The following is a 25376-nucleotide window of genomic DNA, read 5'->3' as shown; positions in this document are numbered from 1 at the left end:
GGGTCTATAAATGATATGTGAAAATATATATTTTTTTTTACCCGGACATTTGCTCTTATTCTGTGAGATTTCTGAGGAGCTGTGCAGCGCAGAGTCACTCCCGGTATTTTCCACAGTTTTAAGACAATGATAATTATGTACAGCAGCGCCACCCATTGGACATAATCTGTATTACATACACTATTCAATGAGGTGAATGAGGATAAACAGCCAAAGATAGGTTTTCAGAGTTTTAAATACAGCAATATGGTGGCGGAAAAAAGGTCAACCGCGTGGTTACAATGCAAGTCAAAGGGAGGGGAGGTGTTCTGTAAAGGGAACAAAGCGGGCTGTTTCCACCCGGACCATTGAGTGTGTAACACAAGTTGTGAGTAAACGTTCCTGCTGAGCATACACGTGATTCTCCGTGTCTTTATTAATGATCGTTAGGGTGCTAACGTAACAGTAGATGATCAGAGTAAAGTTGTAAAGACGTCAGCGCTGAGTTGAGTTTTCCCTCTGTGACTCTTGGATGTGTGTAAGATGGCCGGGTTTAAGGATCTTAAAGAGTTATTCAGTCGACGGCTGCTCGCTGCGGTTATCAGAGATATAACAGAAGAAAGAACAACAAGTGGATACGAAGAGGAGCTCCACCGACAAAGAAAACTGCTGGATGTGATTTTAACTCCTGAAATCAAGCTACAGAGAACAGGTTGGTTTTCTTTCCACTGCTGGAAACGTGTTTCCTGCTCATGTTTCAGATAGCAGAGCCTTTAGCTAACTTCCACAGACGCACACAGCACAGTGTTAGCTGCAGCTAGCTCCTGCTAACAACATCATTGAGTTTACTGGACTAAAAGACTCTTTAAGTCTTCACCTATTGAATCCAGCAACGGATCTGGTTATTGGAGATACGTTAACAATATGCTATTCAATTGTATCTTTGGGCACACAAACTTCAGGCCACCCTCTGCATAAGACTGCGGTCAAGCCAGCCTCCACTTCAGAAACGATAGTTTATTCTATCTTATTTACACGACGGCATCATGTCATTTCTGTCTCTACATGGTCGTTTACAATTCTCCTCTGCTCTCTGTGTCGCGCACGATGCACACACACACACACACACATACACACACACACACATATATACACACATACATATACACACACACACACACACACACACACACACACACACACACACATATACACACATTCGACAGAGTCGGGACCCTCTACAGTCTCAGACTCAGGTTTATTTATTTCTTATTTATTTCGAACGATTAAAAAATAGATGAAAATTAATAAACAAATGGAAAAAAATAAAAATCTGTATAAAATAAAAATAAAATGAAAAGCCAATTTCAATATAATACACATTTGACTCGTTCGAAAAGGGATATGAAGAAGCCTAGGCTTGTCAAGTCCTACCCCCATTCTTCATCATTAACAAATGCAAAATCCAATAAAATAAACTAAACAGACAATACAAAAAAATACTCCAATCGAGATATTAAGAAAAACAGAACAAAACAAAAACAAACCAAAAAAAAGAACAAAATGAACAGGCGCCATTAACAGCTGTGAGATTTACATTCTCCTTCCTCATTTCTGTACTTTTCAAAGATATATCTTTTGTACATTTTTTTTAAATTGCATTATATTCATACTTTGTTTAATCGTTTTGTCAAGACCATTCCACAAAACCACCCCACAAATGGAAACACACATACTTTTTAAATTGGTCCGAGCATAATGCTGTTTCAGGTTTAGTTTGAGGGGGGTGGCAGGGTAATCAGGGTACTCAGATGGAGTGTCTGAGAAGCGGGCTGGTCTGCTCTCTGGTGGGTGGGGGTGGGGTTGGGAGCAGAATCAAATCTATTGAAGAACAGATTCAGTTAATTTGCCCACTCCCTGTCTCCTGCTTCAGGGCCCCTCCCACGCCTTCTGCTGTGACCTGAGATGTTATTCAGGCCCCTCCAGACTTCTCTTGCATTTTTCTGTTGTAAATGCTCCTCCATCTTTGCCCGGTAGCTGGCTTTCCCCTCCTTGATTTTTATCTTGAGCTCCTTCTGCACCCTCCTCAGGTCCTCTCTATCTCCAGCTCTAAAAACCCTCTTCTTTTCACTGAGCAGGGTTTTCAGCTCAGGGGTCACCCAGGGTTTGTTGTTGGAGAAACACTGTATTTTTTTGGTGGGTACAGTGTTCTCAACACAGAAGTTTCTGTAATCTGTGATACAGTGGGTTAAACCGTCGATGTCCTCCCCATGTGGGCTGCTCAGCACCTCCCAGTCAGTGGTGTCAAAGCAGTCCTGCAGCGCCTCAGTGGCCTCCTTAGACCACTTCTTCACATACCTGGTTGTGGGGGGTTGTTTTTCACCATAGGTATGTAAATGGGCTGCAGTCTCACCAGGTTGTGGTCTGAGCAGCCCAGTGGGGGGAGGGGTGATGATCTGTATGCATCCTTGGTGTTTGCATACAGTAAGTCCAAAGATTTATTGTCCCTGGTATGGCAGTCAACATACTGAGTGAAAGTAGGGAGAGTGGCAGACAGGGAAGTGTGATTAAAGTCTCCTGAGTTGAGAATAAGAGACTGGGGGTGTGATGTCTGTAGCTGAGACACTACACTGTACACACACACAGACACTTGCGCGCACACACAGGTGAGCACACTTTCACCAGCGGAGGCCTGGGTGTGCACAATAATAAAAAGTCCTTAAGAACCATCAGAAAATAAAGTAGGCCACTTAGCTTACTTCAGACTTTTCTGGGCATGTCTCTCTCTCTGCCGTTACTCAGGAGATGCGCTGTGACCATGCTGCATTCATGGGTGCTCAGACAATGAGAGATGCATTCAGGTGCGGTCAGAAAAGGGAGCTGCAGGAACAAAAACTAAACTAGACAGACCGTTACAAGTTGAAATAATTGTTTACTGATGTCATTCAGAGAAACACATGAACACCATGATCCCTTTAAGGGTCTGTGCCCCCCCCCCCCCCCCCCCCCCATGGTGTTTTCATGAATAAATTAAAGGAATCTTTTTCAGTTATATCAAAATGTTTCTTCAGTCTCAATTTGTAAAATAAATCGTGAAAGAATTGTATCGTGAACCCAGTCTCGTGAATCATTACATCCCTACATCAACGTGTGTGTAAGAACATAGTTTAATAACAAAAAGTCTCAATTTTTTATATTAAAAAGAAAATGCAACTAATTGTTGCAATTTCCGTTTGCTTCCGCAATTTAATTGCAAAAAAACTCTCTGTTGGACACATGTCTTATTCTTTCCTAAAGATTGAGCTTGCTCAGCCCCTTGTGTGTGTAGAGGTAGTATCTGACACAATCAGGAAGTGATCAGCAGCACATGGCTCATTTACATAACGCCAGCCTTTCTGTTCAACATACTGTCTGATCATATTTGCCGTTTTGGAAAAGAGCCACAGGTCAGATTCAAACCTTGGCTGCCCGCTCTCCAGGACTTAATGATGATGATGAGAAATCTCAATCTTCACAGCCTTAGACAAGTTCCTTATTTTCATTCAAAATAAAGGTAGGTTTGTATCCAAAAAGGAAGTAAAGTAACCTAAGCTTAAGGCATTGCAAAATAAAAGCATTAAAAACGTTTTTTAAATGCAAAATGAGTGAATTCCAAACATGATTAAAATGTGATCAATTCTAGTGAACTATTGATTTTCAGCCTTTAAAAATGAAATCATTTGACAGCCCTTATTAATATTTAAAAAGCAGTTTAAGTACCGTTAATGTTTGTTTACTGTGTCCTGCAGATGTCCAGCAGCTGTTGGTGAGTAAAGAAGAGCTTCCACCTGAGCAGCAGGAGTGGAGCCACATTCTGGACCAGGAGGACACTAAGCCCCAACACATTAAAGAAGAACATGAGGAACTGTGGATCAGTCAGGAGGAAGAACAGCTTCAAGGACTGGAGGAGGCTGATACCACCAGCTTCCCCTTCACTCCTGTCTCTGTGAAGAGTGAAGGTGATGAAGAGAAACCTCAGTCCTCACAGCTTCATCAGAGACAAACTGAACAGATGGAAACAGGAGTTGATGGAGAGGACTGTGGAGGAGCAGAACCAGAGAAAGACTCAGATCCAGAGAGACGTTTACAACCAGAGACTGAAGACTCTGGTGAACCTGAGACTGATGACAGTGATGATTGGAAAGAGACAAGAGAAGATCTGTCAGAATTAAACTTGAAAAATAAGAAACTAAAGACTGGTAAGAGACAACACAGCTGCTCGGAGTGTGGTAAAAGATTTAACCAGAAAGGGAATCTGACCACACACATGTTAGTTCATAAAGGAGAGAAACCTTACAGCTGCTCTGTTTGCAGTAAAAGCTTTACCCTAAGACAACATCTGACCACACACATGTTAGTTCATACAGGAGAGAAACCCTTCAGTTGCTCTGTTTGCAGTAAAAGCTTTACCCAAAGACAACATCTGACCACACACATGTTAGTTCATACAGGAGAGAAACCCTTCAGTTGCTCTGTTTGCAGTAAAAGCTTTACCAATAGACAAAGTTTGACCACACACATGTTAGTTCATACAGGAGAGAAAGCCTTCAGCTGCTCTGTTTGCAGTAAAAGCTTTACCCAAAGACAACATCTGACCACACACATGTTAGTTCATACAGGAGAGAAACCCTTCAGTTGCTCTGTTTGCAGTAAAAGCTTTACCCATAGACAAAGTCTGACCACACACATGTTATTTCATATAGGAGAGAAACCCTTCAGCTGCTCTATTTGCAGTGAAAGCTTTACCCGAAGAGGAAATCTTACCACACACATGATAGTTCATACAGGAGAGAAACCCTTCAGCTGCTCTGTTTGCAGTAAAAGCTTTACCCAAAGAGGAACTCTGACTACACACATGTTAGTTCATACAGGAGAGAAAGCCTTCAGCTGTTCTGTTTGCAGTAAAAGCTTTACCCTAAGACAAAGTCTGACCGCACACATGTTAGTTCATACAGGAGAGAAAGCCTTCAGTTGCTCTGTTTGCAGTAAAAGCTTTACCCATAGACAAAGTCTGACCACACACATGTTATTGCATACAGGAGAGAAACCTTTCAGCTGCTCTGTTTGCAGTAAAAGCTTTACCCGAAGACAACATCTGACCACACACATGTTAGTTCATACAGGAGAGAGAGCCTTCAGCTGCTCTGTTTGTAGTAAAAGCTTTAGCCAAAGAGGAAGTCTGACTACACACATGTTAGTTCATACAGGAGAGAAAGCCTTCAGTTGCTCTGTTTGCAGTAAAAGCTTTACCCAAAGAGGAAGTCTGACTACACACATGTTAGTTCATACAGGAGAGAAACCCTTCAGTTGCTCTGTTTGCAGTAAAAGCTTTACCCGAAGACAACATCTGACCACACACATTATGATTCACACAGGAGAGAGATGCTAATCCTGTGCAATGGTAAAACTGATCCAAAGAATTCCAACTTAACATCACTAATGTGTATATAAGACATAAATCTGTCTCTACTTTTTTGACATTGATGTTTTGTTGCTGACATATGAACCAGTAAGTTGGGATCAGCTATGACGTTTGAATTTAAAGTGTTTATATGAAACAGTTACAGTGTAAGGATTCTTCTTCTCTCCTGATATCTTCTCTCCTTTCTGTCACTCTGTTTCCTTGGATGCCTCTGTGTTGGGTAGCAGAAGTTCTTCAGACAGCTCACGTGTAACCTTGTAATAAATAAACTGATGTAGAGTGAGAAAGACTTTCATCTACTTGTGTTATTTTGTGTCGAGTGCCTAAAGTCTCTTTGGTAAAGAAAAGGAACTCAGCAGATCCTGATGCAGAGCGACCACAGTCAGATCAGGTCCAGGTTTAACTGAAAACCTTTAACCCTTAAGAATCCGATGAGCTAACTCCACTCCGACTCTCCCGGAGTTGCTGGACATATTCAGGGGAAGAAGGAGCTGTTTAAGGGTCGGGGGCAGGCCAGTTACCAGGTCCCCCAGTTCACTAACTTCACGGCCGAACATCATGAAGTTGGGTGTGAAACTGGTAGCGCTGTGCCTGGTTGCTCTGTAAGCCATGACAGCGTAGGGGATCCTAAGGTCCCCGTGTCAGCGCTCGGCTGTTGTGGCCAGAATCTTCTGCAGGGTGGAGTTAAATCTTTCTACCGGTCCATCAGACTGTGGTCGAAAAGGTGTGTTGTGCATTTTCTCAATAACAGTGAGCCCAGTTTCTGGAACATCTCGGACTCAAAGTTCCGACCCAGATCATTGTGCACTGTTTGTGGTGCACCATAACCACACACCCAGTCAGTGCTCTTTCTGCTGCCTTGTGTTTCTCCCCACTCAGGTTGCCTTCAAGTAAAGAGGGGCGGAGCCACTTAATCTGATGTTGTGCACCTGGGCACACAGGGCCTCAGTATTTAAAGTGGCTTCTTATTCTCTGTCTCTCTCTCGTCAACACTACACACATTAACCCTTGAAATCACCACTGATTTACAGTTTGCACATTCTTTGATTAGGAGGATTTGCCTGGGTTGTGAGAAAATGGGGGCTTGTCTGACTTCTGAACTTGGATTTGGCTTGATACTTGGTAGTTGTAAATCTAATTAGTTGTGTATCAGATTGTTTGTGTAGTTTGTTTGGAACTTGATCTGTGCAGAGTGGTAAGTAACCTCTCTGACTTGTTACTGGTACAATTTGTTTGAAGATTTAACGATTTGACTTTCTTCAGAGCATTAGTTGTACTTGTTAGTTTGACCGTCATTTTTGATTAATTGGCACCCTGATCAGCAAGCCGCCGGGCAAGCAGGACTTGCCACTTTGTTATTTTGCCTTTTTTATTTTTGGTGGTAACTCTGGGGAGGGGGTGCACCAAATTCGGTGTGTTTCAGGTGACTAGGTCAGTGGTCTTCTGGGATGGTGTCCGAGTTTGGGAGACGCCTCGAGCTCGACAAGCCATTGAAGAAGTGAGGCTTAGGTGAGTTAGTTAGTGTAGGTGTTGGGGTGTCTCCATAAAGCTTGTAAAGTAAAGCAGCATATTTTCTTTGTTTGTTGGACTGATTACCTTGTTACATTACATTTTTTGAGACGTTTGGTTAAGTTGGTTTTTAAACTTGGTATTTAATCAGTGGCATATTTGATTTGGGATTTTGACAATGGTTTCTGTGTATGAGTAACAATACTCTGAAAGCAAATTTTTTTGAAAGCTATTTTTTGGATGCAAGAGTCCTTAAAATAGGGGCAGGCATTACTGTCCATTAGATCACTGATCTAAGCCCATTGGCTCATTGTGGCAAGCCCTGCAGCTCATGTTGAAATTTCCGAGACACGTGCTGAGCAACTGACCAATAACGACAGAGCGGATCGGCAGACCAATCAGAGCAGACTTGACCCATGTGGGGTCTAACAGTCTGGGCTCCGCAGAGCGTAGCTGACAGACTCAGAGCGGAGAGGGAGCAAGGAGGAGCAGTACATGAAAACAGACACTTTTTTCAGACTTTAGCTATTGTGAACGTACAAAAGTAGGTACATAGATTAAATATACGAACCCCAAAAAGGGCATAATATGGGCTCTTTAAGACATTAAGCACCCCGTGTATCTGGAATGGAATGATCCTCGTGCCCGACTGACAGTCAACTGAGACTCTCCTCTAGTGTGAATCACAGTTTGTAAATTATACTAAGCGACCTTTATTTCTACGTGTCCATGCAGAGACGCTTGAGCGTACCACTGAACTCTGATTTATTGTAATGGTTTTACACGTTTATAATTAATTAACATGCACACACAACGTCAGAATAAGTCCCTGCACTGTTAGATAAAGAGGAAGTCCGTACAGTTTTAATTTTTTTCTTTCATCATTTTACTTTTAATTTTGAATATTCAACATCAATTGGTCATCAGTTTATTTTTTTATTTGTTGTGTTTTTTTAATGAACTAACTTTCTCTTAGATGTTGGGAGAAACCTGAGCTCCAGGAGTAAACCCGACCCCGACAAATAGGATGGACATGTGAAGGGGGTGTATTTATTCGGAGGAGGAAGGGGGTGGTGGGGGTGTAAGATGTCCTTGTGATCTACTTCTGAGTCGATGATCTGCTGAGACTGGCACTTCAGCTCTTCCCGCGAGAGGACATCGGGCTCATCCTTCTCGCCCTTGTCTTCCTCCTCAGAGAGGTCGTTTTCAGTGTTGATGAAGGCGTTAGCCTGCAGCCGCCCCTCGGCCTTGATGGAGAAGCTGACCTCTTCAATCTCTCTCTTGATAGCAGGCAGGTCTTTTCCCTGAAGCTTCTCGAGCAGAACATCCAGCTTCAGCTCGCACTCGTCCAGCAGCTCCAGGAAATACTCATCGGATTCAGGAGACACCGTCACCCTTCTGTCCTTGGGTAGTTTGATGTGTTTCAGTCTGTCAGCGAGTCTCTCAGAAGCCATGGATGAACAAGGAGGTGCAGCTCCTGCTGAAGGCCCGTGTTGGGCCACGCAGGCTTAGGACAGTCAAACAATGGACTTGGGCCTGCACCTCTGTCAGAAGCCTCATTTGAGTGATTCACTGAGATCACAAAGAGGCCTAACAGGACTCTTTATCCCAGAATCCCCTGCAGTACGTCACACCTACGTGTGACGTAAAGGGGGGACCGGAATCCGAGGGAGACCCCACAGGAAGGCGGCCAGGTGACAAAACTCTGAGACTTCCATTGCTCTCTCTCTTTCCACGCGCTGACTTCAAGTGTGGGACGAAGCAATCATCCCCCCCTTCTCTCTCTCTTTCATCCAGACACAGACACACACACACGCACGCACCCAGGTCTTTGTTAGGTGTGCGCCATCGTGAGCAACCACGTGGGTACGAAGCCATCTCCCCGCTCTCTTCCCCCAGCTCTCTTTCTCACACACACACACACACACACACACACACACACAGTTACACCTCATCCACAAGCCTCGCTTGATAATGTTTGTTGCTTAGATTAGTTTATGATAGTTATTTGTTTGATTAAGTCCAATGATTTTTATTGGTGTTGCTTTGTTTAAATAAATTCTGTTATAATTTTAAGAGCGCAGTCGTTTATGATTACTGGGGTATTTGCATTGTGATATAAGCTGGGTGCGAAGGCTTTGTGTACGGATTTCACGCCTTCAACTTATTAAATATAGTTATTAATTATTAATAATATTAGTAATTAAATAACTAATTTGAGTGATATTTTGGTTATATTTACCTGAGTACAGGTTGGTGCCCCAAAACGAGATTAAACATAGTTTAATGATATTTTATTTATATTATTAATAATTAAATATAATTATTAATGAATATAACCAAAGTTGACTTGATACAACACCAACAAATGGTGCCCCGTGTGAGGCATTCAATAAAACCAGCTTTATTGCACTGTTAATGCACAGTAATCCAAACTTAAATCCTAAAAGGGATCCTTCTGAAGAAAATTATATTTTCTTTACATTTTTTGTTGTTTAAGCAAAGCAGACATCAAGCTGTGGCTTAGTTGTGTTGTCTGTTGTTGGGTAATGGTTAATGGTTAAAGCAATAACTGTTGTCCCCTTTGTGTCCATACAACAATTGGACACAAGGATGCAGCTAGTGTGACTTTCTCAATGAACTTGATTTGTTGCATTAATCCATATTTTGATCCTGAAGTATTCTACTAAAGGATTGTGGTGCTCCTTGTTGTTTGAGAGCCATTTGGCCAGATGAGAGTGTAACCTCATCATTGTTGCATAGCCAGCTGTCTGAGAGGTGTGAGTTCCTCCCTTCCTTTGAGGACTTGAGGTGTGAATCCTCTCTCCTATCTTCCAGGATAGACTGTAGTGATCAGTTGGGAAACTTAGATAAGATTTGCTCTTGTGTTGATCTAGCTTTGTTTAGCTTAGCGGTTTTGTTAACAGTAATCCACTGTGGTTCCATTTTATCACGAAAAATGTGTACCAAGACCCTAGGTGAGCCGGGAGCTGAGACTCCTTTTGGATCAGACGACGCAGCACTGCAAGAAACTGCTGCCGGTCTGACAAACCTCTCCTCAGAAGAGAGTGCCAACCTATATAGCTATTCAATTAGCATTAGTGATAAGAAGTTAGAGGAGCTAGTTGATCTTGTCAACCACAGAGCCAGGACCACCCCTAAGAAAGACAGAATGTATGCAGAAGACATACAGCAACCATGGGCCAAGGCTCGCTGTGGATCAGACGATCCACCCCTTCATGATGGAGTTGCTGGTCTTATCCACCTCCCTTTAGAGATCAACAGTCTGAACTCCTACACCCTCAGCACATGCGAAGAAAAAATAAAGGAGTTATTTGAGCATATAACTAATCCAACTGGGAAACCACAGTGCACAATTTCAGATGTTCAAGGCCAACTTCTCCTCCTTCATCAGCAAAAATCATGTTTGCAGAATGAGAAACACCGGGCACAGCTAGCCCAGGTACAAGAAGAAAAACAGATCCTGTGGGTAGACTTCAAAAGAATGCAGGATAAACTTAAGACCTTGCAGGACAAATGCAAGGCCCTGCAGGAGGAGAATAAAACACTGCATGAAAGCAGGTTGGCCGAACAGAAGAAACAGAGTGTCACGGTACCCGGTATTCAGGATGGGCAGGTATGTACTGCAGCCCCCATGTCAGCTGAGGAAGCCTCAGACGAAGGATGGGAGACTCCAAGCCCATGGAGGAGGGAGACAGACATGTTGAAGGATCTGGAGAGGGGAAGATACCGCTGGGTCGACCCAGGCACAAAAGCGCACACGTCCTCAGACTACCCGGTAAAGAGCTGGGTGAGTAAAAATGAAGGGCACCACGCCCCCCCAGACCATGAAGTACTGTCATGGGGAAACGCCCCATGGCCCCCGCGTTCTGCAATACGCTTTGAGCCAAGAGAACCCTCACCCCGCAGGAGGAGGGACTTTACGCCCCCTAGAGACAGGGAGGAGGCACGGGTCCAATCGGGCACCGAACATTACCTGTCCCACGATAGACGGCCACGTCAGAGCCGAACACAAACCCCGCCACGGTTGCAACCGCACTACCGTGACAACCACAGGGCTTACGATTCGTCAGACGACTCGGACGACCCTCGCAGGCCTTCGGGTCAGGGTCTGCGAACCAGGCAGATAGAACCTCAGGCCAAAGATCTGAAGCGCTTTGACCCAGATAGCCGAGATTCGAGTATCAATGAATACCTTAGAGAAGTCTACCATTGTCTCCTTGACCTGCCTCATGCATCCTCACATGAAAAACTGAAACGGATCTGGAAGACTACAGCTAGGAGTGTCCGTGATTTCATGGGGACACTCCCACCAAAGGTCCGATCCTTGCAGAAAGGAAACAAATCTGTTAGTCAGCACTGTTTGAACTAATTCAGGGAGCACAGGTAAGCATGGAGCAAGACATATCGTCAGGATATGACTCCGATCCTGGACCAAGCCCCTCAAGAGATCAAACAACCCTGCTGAAAAAGCTCAGTAAAAAACTGAGCAGCCAGGATAACCCAAGGACTGAGGAAATAAGTCTAGTTTTCTCTGATTTTGACTGTGGAGCCCCGCTCCTTGGGGAAACGCCCCAGTTCCCTGACAGCTGTGACACCCTTTCACACCTTCACAGGTTTGAATCATCACATAGGAAGGGGGTGACTTCTCAGCCCCCAGAGGCAGAGATAACACCAGACCCCCTCCTGCTACCTGTAGGTTCCCATCGCAGGATTCACAGCTGAGGAATATCCAAACCTCAGATGACTCGGCGCTAAATCACTTTTATGCTCGTTTTGACAGAGACAACAGGGAGACGCAGACCACGACCAGACCTCCTGCAGACAACCAGCCCCTCTCACTCACCTCCACAGATGTCCACGCTGCACTGAGTCAATGCTCGAAAGGCTGCTGGTCCAGACGGCACCCCCGGGCGCGTGCTTAGAGCAAGTGCGGAGCAGCTCACTGGGGTTTTTACGGACATCTTCAACCTGTCCCTCGCCCAAGCAGCTGTGCCAGCATGCTTCAAAGCCACCTCCAATGTCCCAGTGCCGAAACACTCCAGCCCGACAGGCCTGAATGACTACTGCCCTGTAGCACTCACATCCATCATAATGAAGTGCTTTGAGCGACTGGTCCTAGCACACCTGAAAAACTGCCTCCCACCCACACTGGACCCATACCAGTTTGCCTACAGCAGCAATAGGAGTACAGAGGATGCAGTTTCCACTGCTCACACATCTGGACAATAACAACACATACGCACGAATGCTGTTTGTTGATTTTAGCTCAGCATTCAACACTGTCATCCCCTCCAAGTTAAACACTAAACTCGGAGACCTGGGCTTCAACACCTCCCTCCGTCACTGGATAATGGACTCTCTGACCAACAGACCCCGCTGATATTTATAGCATTTATTTATATTTATAGCACCCCATTAATCCAGCCATCCATATAGACCCAATAATTCACATTTTTTTGTCTACATCTGTAAATTTTGTAATTACTTGTACATTGCACAGATTATTGCACTTTCTGCTTATTGCACTTCTGGTGAGATGCCAAACCTCATTTCGTTACTCTATACTTGTATATGTGTAATGACAATAAAGTTGAATCTCATCTCATCTCATATGCCTTGTTGAATGTTTTCTCATTTTTCTTTGCTTCCTGTTTATGCAACTCTAGGCCCTTTTCTGTTAAGGTTCGCTCATGAGAGCTGGACCTTACTGGATGAGCTTCTTGGGGATTCTTTGTTTCTTCAGCAGATGCTAACGTCTTGTTTGCTCTTTTGTATCTGCTTACACTGAAAAGCTTTGATGTGTTTTATATCTAAACTTAATTTTGACAAGAAGTAGCTTTAACTTTTCTCACTGAGAACTATTTATTGCCACCCAGATCAGCCATTAACACTTTAAGGGCACATCAAAGTCAGTAGACAGTTAAATATCAAAAGTAACTCAACGAAAACCGCATGTAATTTAACTCATCTGATAATTTCCCCTTTAGACATTGTTAAGTTCAGGTTTAAAATATGATCAATTTGAACCTTAGCTGCAATAATTATTTATACTGACCTTTAAATCAGCACATTTAGAAAATACTTATATTCAGGCAAGCATTTGACATTCAAGAAAAAACACACACCAAACATTTCTGGAATTACTCAGACCACTGCAGCATTAGATAGCTTTGAAATGTTCATTGTCTAATGCGATCAATAAAATGGGACTATTTGTTTAAATCGTCAACAGTTCATCTGTGTGGGTGATTTGAACCTGTAATTTAGGCAAAAGTCTCTCAGCTGCGGCTGAATCTTGAAGCTGTTGGCTGGCACTCGACGGGATGACTTGAGATGTAGCGATGTGTTTCACTGTAGCAGCCCTCGACCAATACAACATTTGAGGAATCGTGGAGTTCGACTGATGAGATTTATTTATTTCTTTTTGAGCACTGAAACTAGAAAAAAGGCAAAATAAAGCCAAAATGAACATTCAGAAAACAGTGTGTTCAATTCATTACAGATATATAAATATTTACGATTCATTCCTGAACAAACATTTCACAGTGCAGCATTTTACTTTAAACAAAAACAAACAATAACATCCACATCACAACAGGCCTGATTCAAACAAACATCACATTAAACACTTACAACAATATTGCACAATTCCTTATAGTAGCGAACCTCACAATTCATTCATAAATCAATCAATTAACACCTTCCCAAATTACGCATGTACCTCGCTCCGCTTGCCAAGGGTGCAAACTTTCATCGTTGGACACAGCGATCTCCATAAACCTTCGAACCTTCATGCTTAATGGTAAACCATAAAACCCTGTTTTAGTATCGCGTTTGGAGCAAACAAACAATTGACCATTACAAACAAATTAGCCGTGCACATACCGTAACTCTGCTCAAGCCCCCCTGCCTGCTCGCCGTGAGTGACGAGCCGAGTGTGACGCGTGCGCTAAAACGTGTAATTCATATTCCGGGGTGGAGCAACAACAAACAACCCAAATAGGCTCCTTTGGCCACTTACAGTAACCTTGTAATAAATAAACTGATGTAGAGTGAGAAAGACTTTCATCTACTTGTGTTATTTTGTGTCGACTGTCTAAAGTCTCTTTTGGTAAAGAAAAGGAGTTCAGCAGATCCTGATGCAGAGCGACCACAGTCAGATCAGGTCCAGGTTTATTTAACTGAAAACCTTTAACCCTTAATAAGAATCCTGCAGTCAGAATACAAAATAAAGAAAATCTCAATGACACCTGAACATGCACAGGATTAATTAAGAGTGCAGCAGGTGGCCAACACCAAGGACTTTGAAGGTTTGGTCTAAGGATACAGAGGAGGCCCTGCAGGAGTGCTTCAATGTCACAGACTGGGAACTGTTTAATGAGGAATATGGTGAGGACATTGAAGGTCTCTCTCATTGTATTACAGACTACATCCGTTTCTGTGAGGACACCATAGTCCCTACCAAAAAGGTCCGCTGCTTCTCCAACAACAAACAATGGATCAATAAAGACATTAAAGCTCTCCTCAACAGAAAGAAGAGGGCCTTCATGACTAAGGATCGTGAGGAGCTCAAGGCTGTCCAAAAGGAGTTAAAGAAGAAGCTGAGAGAGGCCAAGAACAACTTCAAGGACAAGATTGAGGCCAAGATGAACAACTCAAAGGAGGTGTGGAATGGCATGAAGCAGATGACGGGCTGCAGCAGGCCGGAACCCAGAATTCAAGGAGACCCAGTATTTGCTGCTGAGTTGAACCTATTTTTCAATAGGTTTGACAAATCCCCCGACCCAGTGAGCTCAAATAATGGGTCTAGGTCTCCCCCCACCACCTCAGCCCCCATTCACACCTCTGCTGGAGACTCTGCTCTTCCTCCCATGAAGGTCCTGACCCACAAAGCCCTGCCACACCTGGAGCCGCAGGGAAGCACTGTGAGAGTCATGTTCTTTGACTTCTCCAGTGCTTTCAATACCATCTAGCCCTGCCTCCTGAGGGACAAACTGCTGGATATGCAGCTGCACCCTGACACCACAGCTTGGATTTTTAACTACCTCACGGGCCGGCCACAGTATGTCAGAGTCGACGGCTGTGTCTCTGATGTAGTGACGGGCAACACAGGAGTACCTCAAGGAACTGTTCTGGCGCCTTTTCTCTTCACTCTCTTCACGTCGGACTTCATGTTGAACTCTAGTTCCTGCCACCTCCAAAAGTTTTCTGACGATTCCTCCATTGTTGGGTGCATCACTGATGACGATGAGAAGGAGTACAGAGGACTGTTAGAGAGCTTCGTCACATGGTGTGAAAGCAACCACCTGAAGCTCAACATCAGCAAAACAAAGGAGGTGGTAGTGGACTACCGGAAGAAGAAGAGGCTCCCTGCCCCAGTCATCATCCAGGGGGAGGAAGTGGAGAGGGTGGACTCATACAAGTACCTTGGGGTCCACATCAACAATAAACTGGACTGGTCTCACAACTCTCACGCCCTCTTCAGGAAGGGGCAGAGCAGGATGTTCTTCCTGAGGAGACTCAGATCGTTCAGTGTCTGCAACAGACTCCTGAAGACCTTCTACCAGTCTGTGGTGGCCAGCGCCCTCTTCTTTGCTGTGGTGTGCTGGTGGGGTGGCATCAAGACTGGTGAGGCAAACAGGCTGAACAAGCTGGTGAGGAAGGCTCGCTCTGTAGTGGGTCTTGATCTGGACAGTTTGGAGACAGTGGGTGAGAGGAGAATGAAGGACAAAATCTTATCCATCCTGGATAACTCCTCTCACCCTCTACATGACGAGCTGTGGCAGATGGGCAGCTCCTTCAGCCAACGCCTCATCCCCCCAGGTGCAAAACAGAGCGCTTCAGGCGCTCCTTTGTGCCCACTGCCATAAGACTGTACAACAGCAGCCTATGACAACAATAACAGTCCGTCCTGACACAAAACTTCACCCCCGTAAAACACTACCTATATGACCTGCTTCATTATTATCATTACTAACATTGTATTATTATTATTATTTAGCATCAATATATACATATATACTGTACATTCTATATATTTTTATTATATTAGTCTATATTATATAACATTTCATTATATTACAGTATATTGTTCATATTGCACTATATTATATTATATTATACTACATTATATTATATAACTACACTCTGCATTACTGTGGTACAACACTGCCTCTCTTCTCTGCTGTTTTCATTACTTGCTGCTATTTATCATACCAAGTCACTTTAATCATCACTTGTCACTTTATCTTGTCATTCTCTGCAAATACTGTCTCAATTCCCTGCATAGTTAACTTCATCATTCATTTTGTACTTGTATATACCCCCTGTTTTTATTTTTATTTATCTTATCTATTCTGTTTAATGTGTATTTTGAGTTTACTTGTCTGTGCTGCTGCAACGCCTGAATTTCCCCTCTGGGGATCAATAAAGTATTATCCTATCCTATCCTACCTCTGTGAGTGTTGGAAAATGTCACAGGTGGGGATGCTTACTTAACCCTTTGACTTCCACACTAAGAAATCTATTTGCAAAAAAATGTTTGTTGGTAAAATTGTGTTCCTGCCTCTTCATTAAGCAACATTTCAGGTTATATTTTTCGGATTACCCAATCAGGAAGCAGATATGCAGGTCAACCAGCTGGTTGCCTGTTTAGGGTTACTTTGGACATGAATGGATTTCTTTCATTTCTGCAACAAAATGTTTAGTTAGATGTAAACATCACAGAGAGAAGAACTTGTTAAAATAACCTATAATTTATTTAATAAATTGAATGAGTAGCAATGGTTAGAAAAGGTGAACAAAATAAGAAATTAGTGACTTGAGCCAGGCCGTTTGCGTAGACTGGCAACTCAACCGAGCGGTTGTTTTCTGAGGAATCGTAGATATATATTTTGTTGTCAAATTTATTTCCTTCAACTAAAATGTGATTGTTAGAGGGTCTATAAATGATATGTGAAAATATATATATTTTTTTACCCGGACATTTGCTCTTATTCTGTGAGATTTCTCAGGAGCTGTGCAGCGCAGAGTCACTCCCGGTATTTTCCACAGTTTTAAGACAATGATAATTATGTACAGCAGCGCCACCCATTGGACATAATCTGTATTACATACACTATTCAATGAGGTGAATGAGGATAAACAGCCAAAGATAGGTTTTCAGAGTTTTAAATACAGCAATATGGTGGCGGAAAAAAGGTCAACCGCGTGGTTACAATGCAAGTCAAAGGGAGGGGAGGTGTTCTGTAAAGGGAACAAAGCGGGCTGTTTCCACCCGGACCATTGAGTGTGTAACACAAGTTGTGAGTAAACGTTCCTGCTGAGCATACACGTGATTCTCCGTGTCTTTATTAATGATCGTTAGGGTGCTAACGTAACAGTAGATGATCAGAGTAAAGTTGTAAAGACGTCAGCGCTGAGTTGAGTTTTCCCTCTGTGACTCTTGGATGTGTGTAAGATGGCCGGGTTTAAGGATCTTAAAGAGTTATTCAGTCGACGGCTGCTCGCTGCGGTTATCAGAGATATAACAGAAGAAAGAACAACAAGTGGATACGAAGAGGAGCTCCACCGACAAAGAAAACTGCTGGATGTGATTTTAACTCCTGAAATCAAGCTACAGAGAACAGGTTGGTTTTCTTTCCACTGCTGGAAACGTGTTTCCTGCTCATGTTTCAGATAGCAGAGCCTTTAGCTAACTTCCACAGACGCACACAGCACAGTGTTAGCTGCAGCTAGCTCCTGCTAACAACATCATTGAGTTTACTGGACTAAAAGACTCTTTAAGTCTTCACCTATTGAATCCAGCAACGGATCTGGTTATTGGAGATACGTTTTAGAAACGTTAACAATATGCTATTCAATTGTATCTTTGGGCACACAAACTTCAGGCCACCCTCTGCATAAGACTGCGGTCAAGCCAGCCTCCACTTCAGAAACGATAGTTTATTCTATCTTATTTACACGACGGCATCATGTCATTTCTGTCTCTACATGGTCGTTTACAATTCTCCTCTGCTCTCTGTGTCGCGCACGATGCACACACACACACACATACACACACACACACACACATATATACACACATACATATACACACACACACATATACACACACACACACACACATTCCACAGAGTCGGGACCCTCTCCAGTCTCAGACTCAGGTTTATTTATTTCTTATTTATTTCGAACGATTAAAAAATAGATGAAAATTAATAAACAAATGGAAAAAAATAAAAATCTGTATAAAATAAAAATAAAATGAAAAGCCAATTTCAATATAATACACATTTGACTCGTTTGAAAAGGGATATGAAGAAGCCTTGTCAAGTCCTACCCCCATTCTTCATCATTAACAAATGCAAAATCCAATAAAATAAACTAAACAGACAACACAAAAAAATACTCCAATCGAGCTATTAAGAAAAACAGAACAAAACAAAAACAAACCAAAAAAAAGAACAAAATGAACAGGCGCCATTAACAGCTGTGAGATTTACATTCTCCTTCCTCATTTCTGTACTTTTCAAAGATATATCTTTTGTACATTTTTTTAAATTGCATTATATTCATACTTTGTTTAATCGTTTTGTCAAGACCATTCCACAAAACCACCCCACAAATGGAAAGACACATACTTTTTAAATTGGTCCGAGCATAATGCTGTTTCAGGTTTAGTTTGAGGGGGGTGGCAGGGTACTCAGGGTACTCAGATGGAGTGTCTGAGAAGCGGGCTGGTCTGCTCTCTGGTGGGTGGGGGTGGGGTTGGGAGCAGAATCAAATCTATTGAAGAACAGATTCAGTTCATTTGCCCACTCCCTGTCTCCTGCTTCAGGGCCCCTCCCACGCCTTCTGCTGTGACCTGAGATGTTATTCAGGCCCCTCCAGACTTCTCTTGCATTTTTCTGTTGTAAATGCTCCTCCATCTTTGCCCGGTAGCTCGCTTTCCCCTCCTTGATTTTTTGAGCTCCTTCTGCACCCTCCTCAGCTCCTCTCTATCTCCAGCTCTAAAAACCCTCTTCTTTTCATTGAGCAGGGTTTTCAGCTCAGGGATCACCCAGGGTTTGTTGTTGGAGAAACACTGTATTTTTTTGGTGGGTACAGTGTTCTCAACACAGAAGTTTCTGTAATCTGTGATACAGTGGGTTAAACCGTCGATGTCCTCCCCATGTGGGCTGCTCAGCACCTCCCAGTCAGTGGTGTCGAAGCAGTCCTGCAGCGCCTCAGTGGCCTCCTTAGACCACTTCTTCACATACCTGGTTGTGGGGGGTTGTTTTTTCACCATAGGTATGTAAATGGGCTGCAGTCTCACCAGGTTGTGGTCTGAGCGGCCCAGTGGGGGGAGGGGTGATGATCTGTATGCATCCTTGGTGTTTGCATACAGTAAGTCCAAAGTTTTATTGTCCCTGGTATGGCAGTCAACATACTGAGTGAAAGTAGGGAGAGTGGCAGACAGGGAAGCGTGATTAAAGTCTCCTGAGATGAGAATAAGAGACTGGGGGTGTGATGTCTGTAGCTGAGACACTACACTGTACACACACACAGACACTTGCGCGCACACACAGGTGAGCACACTTTCACCAGCGGAGGCCTGGGTGTGCACAATAATAAAAAGTCCTTAAGAACCATCAGAAAATAAAGTAGGCCGCTTAGCTTACTTCAGACTTTTCTGGGCAAGTCTCTCTCTCTGCCGTTACTCAGGAGATGCGCTGTGACCATGCTGCATTCAGGGGTGCTCAGACAATGAGAGATGCATTCAGGGGTGCTCAGACAATGAGAGATGCATTCAGGGGTACTCAGACAATGAGAGATGCATTCAGGTGCGGTCAGAAAAGGGAGCTGCAGGAACAAAAACTAAGCTAGACAGACCGTTACAAGTTGAAATAATTGTCTTGACTGCTGTCATTCAGAGAAACACATGAACACCATGATCCCTTTAAGGGTCTGTGCCCCCCCCCCCCCCCCCCCCCCCCCATGGTGTTTTCATGAATAAATTAAAGGAATCTTTTTCAGTTATCTGAAAATGTTTCTTCAGTCTCAATTTGTAAAATAAATCGTGAACCCAGTCTCGTGAATCGTATCGTGAGTTGAGTGAATCATTACATCCCTACATCAACGTGTGTGTAAGAACATAGTTTAATAACAAAAAGTCTCGATTTTTTTATATTAAAAAGAAAATGCAACTAATTGTTGCAATTTCCGTTTGCTTCCGCAATTTAATTGCAAAAAAAACTCTGTTGGACACATATCTTATTCTTTCCTAAAGATTGAGCTAGCTCAGCACTTTGGTGTGTGAAGAGGTAGTATCTGACACAATCAGGAAGTGATCAGCAGCACATGGCTCATTTACATAACGCCAGCCTTTCTGCTCAACATACTGTCTGATCATATTCGCCGTTTTGGAAAAGAGCCACAGGTCAGATTCAAACCTTGGCTGCCCACTCTCCAGGACTTAATGATGATGATGAGAAATCTCAATCTTCACAGCCTTAGACAAGTTCCTTATTTTCTTTCAAAATAAAGGTAGGTTTGTATCCAAAAAGGAAGTAAAGTAACCTAAGCTTAAGGCATTGCAAAATAAAAGCATTAAAAATGTTTTTTAAATGCAAAATGAGTGAATTCCAAACATGATTAAAATGTGATCAATTCTAGTGAACTATTGATTTTCAGCCTTTAAAAATGAAATCATTTGACAGCCCTTATTAATATTTAAAAAGCAGTTTAAGTACCGTTAATGTTTGTTTACTGTGTCCTGCAGATGTCCAGCAGCTGTTGGTGAGTAAAGAAGAGCTTCCACCTGAGCAGCAGGAGTGGAGCCACATTCTGGACCAGGAGGACACTAAGCCCCAACACATTAAAGAAGAACATGAGGAACTGTGGATCAGTCAGGAGGAAGAACAGCTTCAAGGACTGGAGGAGGCTGATACTGCCAAGTTCCCCTTCACTCCTGTCTCTGTGAAGAGTGAAGATGATGACGAGAAACCTCAGTCCTCACAGCTTCATCAGAGACAAACTGAACAGATGGAAACAGGAGTTGATGGAGAGGACTGTGGAGGAGCAGAACCAGAGAGAGACTCAGATCCAGAGAGACGTTTACAACCAGAGACTGAGGTCGAGACTGAAGACTCTGGTGAACCTGAGACTGATGACAGTGATGATTGGAAAGAGACAAGAGAAGATCTGTCAGAATTAAACTTGAAAAATAAGAAAATGATGACTGGTAAGAGACAACACAGCTGCTCGGAGTGTGGTAAAAGATTTAACCAGAAAGGGAATCTGACCAGACACATGTTAGTTCATAAAGGGGAGAAACCTTACAGCTGCTCTGTTTGCAGTAAAAGCTTTACCCATAGACAAAGTCTGACCACACACATGTTAGTTCATACAGGAGAGAAAGCCTTCAGCTGCTCTGTTTGCAGTGAAAGCTTTACCCATAGACAAAGTCTGACCAGACACATGTTAGTTCATACAGGAGAGAAACCCTTCAGCTGCTCTGTTTGCAGTAAAAGCTTTACCCGAAGAGGAAATCTGACCACACACATGTTAGGTCATACAGGAGAGAAACCCTTCAGCTGCTCTGTTTGCAGTAAAAGCTTTACCCATAGACAAAGTCTGACCACACACATGTCAGTTCATACAGGAGAGAAACCCTTCAGCTGCTCTGTTTGCAGTAAAAGCTTTACCCAAAGAGGAAATCTGACCACACACATGTTAGTTCATACAGGAGAGAAACCCTTCAGGTGCTCTGTTTGCAGTAAAAGCTTTACCCTAAGACAACATCTGACCACACACATGTTAGTTCATACAGGAGAGAAACCCTTGAGCTGCTCTGTTTGCAGTAAAAGCTTTACCCTAAGACAACATCTGACCAGACACATGTTAGTTCATACAGGAGAGAAAGCTTTCAGCTGTTCTGTTTGCAGTAAAAGCTTTACCCAAAGACAACATCTGACCACACACATGTTAGTTCATACAGGAGAGAAAGCCTTCAGCTGCTCTGTTTGCAGTAAAAGCTTTACCCGAAGAGGAAATCTGACCACACACATGTTAGTTCATACAGGAGAGAAACCATTCAGCTGCTCTGTTTGCAGTAAAAGTTTTAAACGTAGAGTAAATCTGACCATACACATGATGATTCACACAGGAGAGAAATGCTAATCCTGTTGTAGCCGTTATCAGCAGTCACGTTTACAACCTCTCTTCCTGCAGGACTCAGGACTGTGGATTAACATTACTTTTACCAAGGAACAAAGGAACTGATCAATGATTTAAGTCTCCCTCTCAGACAGGATGTTATGAACTTTTACAACACCTGGAATAAACAATCGAGCGGAAACAGAACACTCTGCCATCTACGAATTGACCCCAAAGACATGAACTGTGACCGAAACCAGTCTCTGCAAAGTCGTAAAATTGACCATCTGTTGAAGGACTGCTGAAGAACTGAATTAAACCACAGCTTTCAATTCTGCATCAAATGAACATTTATGTCTTTCTTCATCTAGATAATTGTAATTGTCACATTGAATGTATTATAATCATCTTTTTAAACTCAAAATCTGATCTTCAGAATAGGAATAAGAGTTATATTATGTTTAATAGGTATTCGATGTGGAGCGCTATTGCCATCTAGTGTTAGAATATCCATGAATACGTAACCTTCATAATTATACATTTAGACGTGTTATAAAGCATACTCTTTGATATTAGCTATAGAAGGTGTTATTTAAAGACACCAACTTCTTTTCCTACTTTATTAATATGTCTTATTAAGAATGTTGACTGTATAACATGTTTTTGTTCACCTACAGGATGGGATTAACTGAGGATGTTCCCAGATGGTGTGATTTTCATCTCAACATGAATCTGATAGAAATGTTTGTCTAAATATATGACGTGAACCTACAGCAACGTGGCTCTGATAGAAATGATATCGAAATGAATGTATGGTGATGTATATATGTTCAGATTCTTATTCTTAATCTTATTGAGTAAACTCGGTTTAGTTTAAACTATTGTCCTCCGGTCAGAATGGGAGTCACCCGTGGGCGGCACCCCTCTTTGCCTGCAGACCCCCCTCCTCCCATCCAGGTGATAAGAGTTCACACTGAGCTCAGATCTTTGGTTCTTTTTAGTTTTGGTTTCTTGAAGTGTAGAGCTTCAGCTCTTGCTCGCTTCTCTTCGGACTTCGGTCCAAATCACTTCTTTTAAGTTTGTGCCGTAGAGACGAGTCTCTGCCGAACTTTTATTTCCAACGCACAGTTTTTGGAACATCAATTCTTTCTGGCTCAAGCAAGGTTTTTGAACTTTCTTCTCCAAAGTCTCTTCAATTTTGAACGCCAATTCCTTAGTTTGGATTCATCGAGATGGCCATCAGGTTAATCTGAATTGGAAATCGACGTATCAAAAGACTCTTTAATATTTTTTTCCTGTTGGATCCTCTTGGAGCTTCTGAGACGACGGCTGAACCAACGTACAATCTCCATCCCAGCTGCACACTCCGACCAAGTTGTTAAGGCATCTAATCTGGCCCGTGGACCTCTCTGGGCCTGAAAAGAACCGCTTGCCAGAGACTGAAACGCGGGACCAGCCGGCGGAGTTCAATTGAACACATCTCACAGTAAGACTGCTGATGGCAAGGGGTGTTGGAAGATTAAGTCATGAGTCGTGTCTATTCAGAGCCCTCCTTTAAATCCAAATAGAATCCCAAAATTACTTTATCAACTTTTTCTTTTTGACCATTTTCTGATCAAGTCATTGAAACAATACCGCGTCTTATCTCATTACTGAATATATAATGTCACCATACATTATAATTGCATTATCCTGATCATAATAATCATATTCTTTATCTGTTTCATCTATACATTATTGTTTACCCCCTTTTTATATTAAATTTTACACATAAAATTCAGGACTTCGTCCGTGTGTTTTCTTGTTTAACATTTCCAGAACTTACTTCTTTCAAGATATGAAACTGACTGATTGATTAATTAACTTGTACCATTAAAGTTATTTTCTTCCTTTAACAGGAAGTGGTGCCCCTTCTTAAATCCGAGGTTAAATAAAGATATAACATCTTAATAATTTAATTACGCTGCACTGTGCAATGGTAAAACTGATCCAAAGGATTCCAACTTAACATCACTAATGTGTATATAAGACAAAAAAGAGATAAAAGACATAAATCTGTCTCTACTTTTTTGACATTGATGTTTTGTTGCTGACATATGAACCAGTAAGTTGGGATCAGCTATGACGTTTGAATTGAAAGTGTTTATATGAAACAGTTACAGTGTAAGGATTCTTCTCTCCTGATATCTTCTCTTCTTTCTGTCACTCTGTTTCCTTGGATGCCTCTGTGTTGGGTAGCAGAAGTTCTTCAGACAGCTCACGTGTAACCTTGTAATAAATAAACTGATGTAGAGTGAGAAAGACTTTCATCTACTTGTGTTATTTTGTGTCGAGTGCCTAAAGTCTCTTTGGTAAAGAAAAGGAACTCGGCAGAGCGACCACAGTCAGATCAGGTCCAGGTTTATTTAACTGAAAACCTTTAACCCTTAATAAGAATCCTGCAGTCAGAATACAAAATAAAGAAAATCTCAATGACACCTGAACATGCACAGGATTAATTAAGAGTGCAGAGGCCACTGGGCACAAAACTGCTGCAGCCTTTGATCACAAACTGAATGACAACACCTGTAGATGTCACCTGGCATTCTGGATTTACTCAACATATTGTTAGGAGAAACAATAGAAATGCATTATAGCCTTCAGTGTGTATAACTAAATGGTATATGGAAAAAAACACTTCAATTGTGTGTATATTTGTTCTGTTATCATTTCTCTCTTTGGCTTCCTTTTCGCTACTTCACTGACTCCCCCAGTGCATCTCTGGCAATCCGATGAGCCAGCTCCACTCTGACTCTCCCGGAGTTGCTGGACATACTCAGGGGATGAAGGAGCTGTTTAAGGGTCGGGGGGCAGGCCAGTTACCAGGTCCCCCGGTTCACTAACTTCACGGCCGAACATCATGAAGTTGGGTGTGAAACTGGTAGCGCTGTGCCTGGTTGCTCTGTAAGCCATGACAGCGTAGGGGATCCTAAGGTCCCCGTGTCCGCGCTCGGCTGTTGTTGCCAGAATCTTCTGCAGGGTGGAGTTAAATCTTTCTACCGGTCCATCAGACTGTGGTCGAAAAGGTGTGTTGTGCATTTTCTCAATAACAGTGAGCCCAGTTTCTGGAACACCTCAGACTCGAAGTTCCGACCCAGATCACTGTGCACTGTTTGTGGTGCACCATAACCACACACCCAGTCAGTGCTCTTTCTGCTGCCTTGTGTTTCTCCCCACTCAGGTTGCCTTCAGGTAAAGAGGGGCGGAGCCACTTAATTTGATGTTGTGC

At 42.8% G+C, this 25376-nt stretch overlaps 2 protein-coding genes across 3 annotated transcripts; both read left to right on the top strand.

Annotated features, from left to right (window-relative positions):
• Positions 1 to 24411, top strand: LOC132979190 (gastrula zinc finger protein XlCGF57.1-like). Of its 2 annotated transcripts, XR_009674032.1 has the most exons (3): positions 1 to 691; positions 3768 to 5584; positions 24277 to 24411. XR_009674032.1 is itself a non-coding variant. In XM_061044782.1 (2 exons), the coding sequence occupies exons 1-2, from the start codon at positions 523 to 525 to the stop codon at positions 5405 to 5407; spliced, it is 1809 nt and encodes a 602-aa protein (XP_060900765.1). In that variant the 5' UTR covers positions 1 to 522; the 3' UTR covers positions 5408 to 5729. The 2 variants fall into 2 exon arrangements, 1 of the variants encoding a protein (XP_060900765.1); XM_061044782.1 differs by lacking the exon at positions 24277 to 24411 and having other exon boundaries at positions 3768 to 5729.
• On the top strand, positions 17237 to 22783 carry LOC132979278 (gastrula zinc finger protein XlCGF57.1-like). The gene is made up of 2 exons (XM_061044956.1): positions 17237 to 17601; positions 20733 to 22783. Exons 1-2 carry the CDS (start codon positions 17433 to 17435, stop codon positions 22130 to 22132), a joined length of 1569 nt encoding a protein of 522 aa, XP_060900939.1. The 5' UTR covers positions 17237 to 17432; the 3' UTR covers positions 22133 to 22783.
• Positions 24412 to 25376: the final 965 nt, after the last annotated feature.

The sequence above is a fragment of the Labrus mixtus genome, chromosome 1 (assembly GCF_963584025.1).
Source record: "Labrus mixtus chromosome 1, fLabMix1.1, whole genome shotgun sequence".
In the NCBI taxonomy this organism is placed as follows: Eukaryota; Metazoa; Chordata; class Actinopteri; order Labriformes; family Labridae; genus Labrus; species Labrus mixtus.
Note: the sequence above shows the minus strand (reverse complement) of the source record. Positions and strands in the feature narration are given on the sequence as shown.

Excerpts from the sequence above, each read along its gene's own strand:
- LOC132979190 (XM_061044782.1), top strand. The coding sequence starts at position 523 with ATGGCCGGGTTTAAGGATCTTAAAGAGTTATTCAGTCGACGGCTGCTC. Across the intron at positions 692-3,767 it reads AATCAAGCTACAGAGAACAG|ATGTCCAGCAGCTGTTGGTG; the intron begins GTTGGTTTTCTT and ends TGTGTCCTGCAG.
- LOC132979278 (XM_061044956.1), top strand. The coding sequence starts at position 17,433 with ATGGCCGGGTTTAAGGATCTTAAAGAGTTATTCAGTCGACGGCTGCTC. Across the intron at positions 17,602-20,732 it reads AATCAAGCTACAGAGAACAG|ATGTCCAGCAGCTGTTGGTG; the intron begins GTTGGTTTTCTT and ends TGTGTCCTGCAG.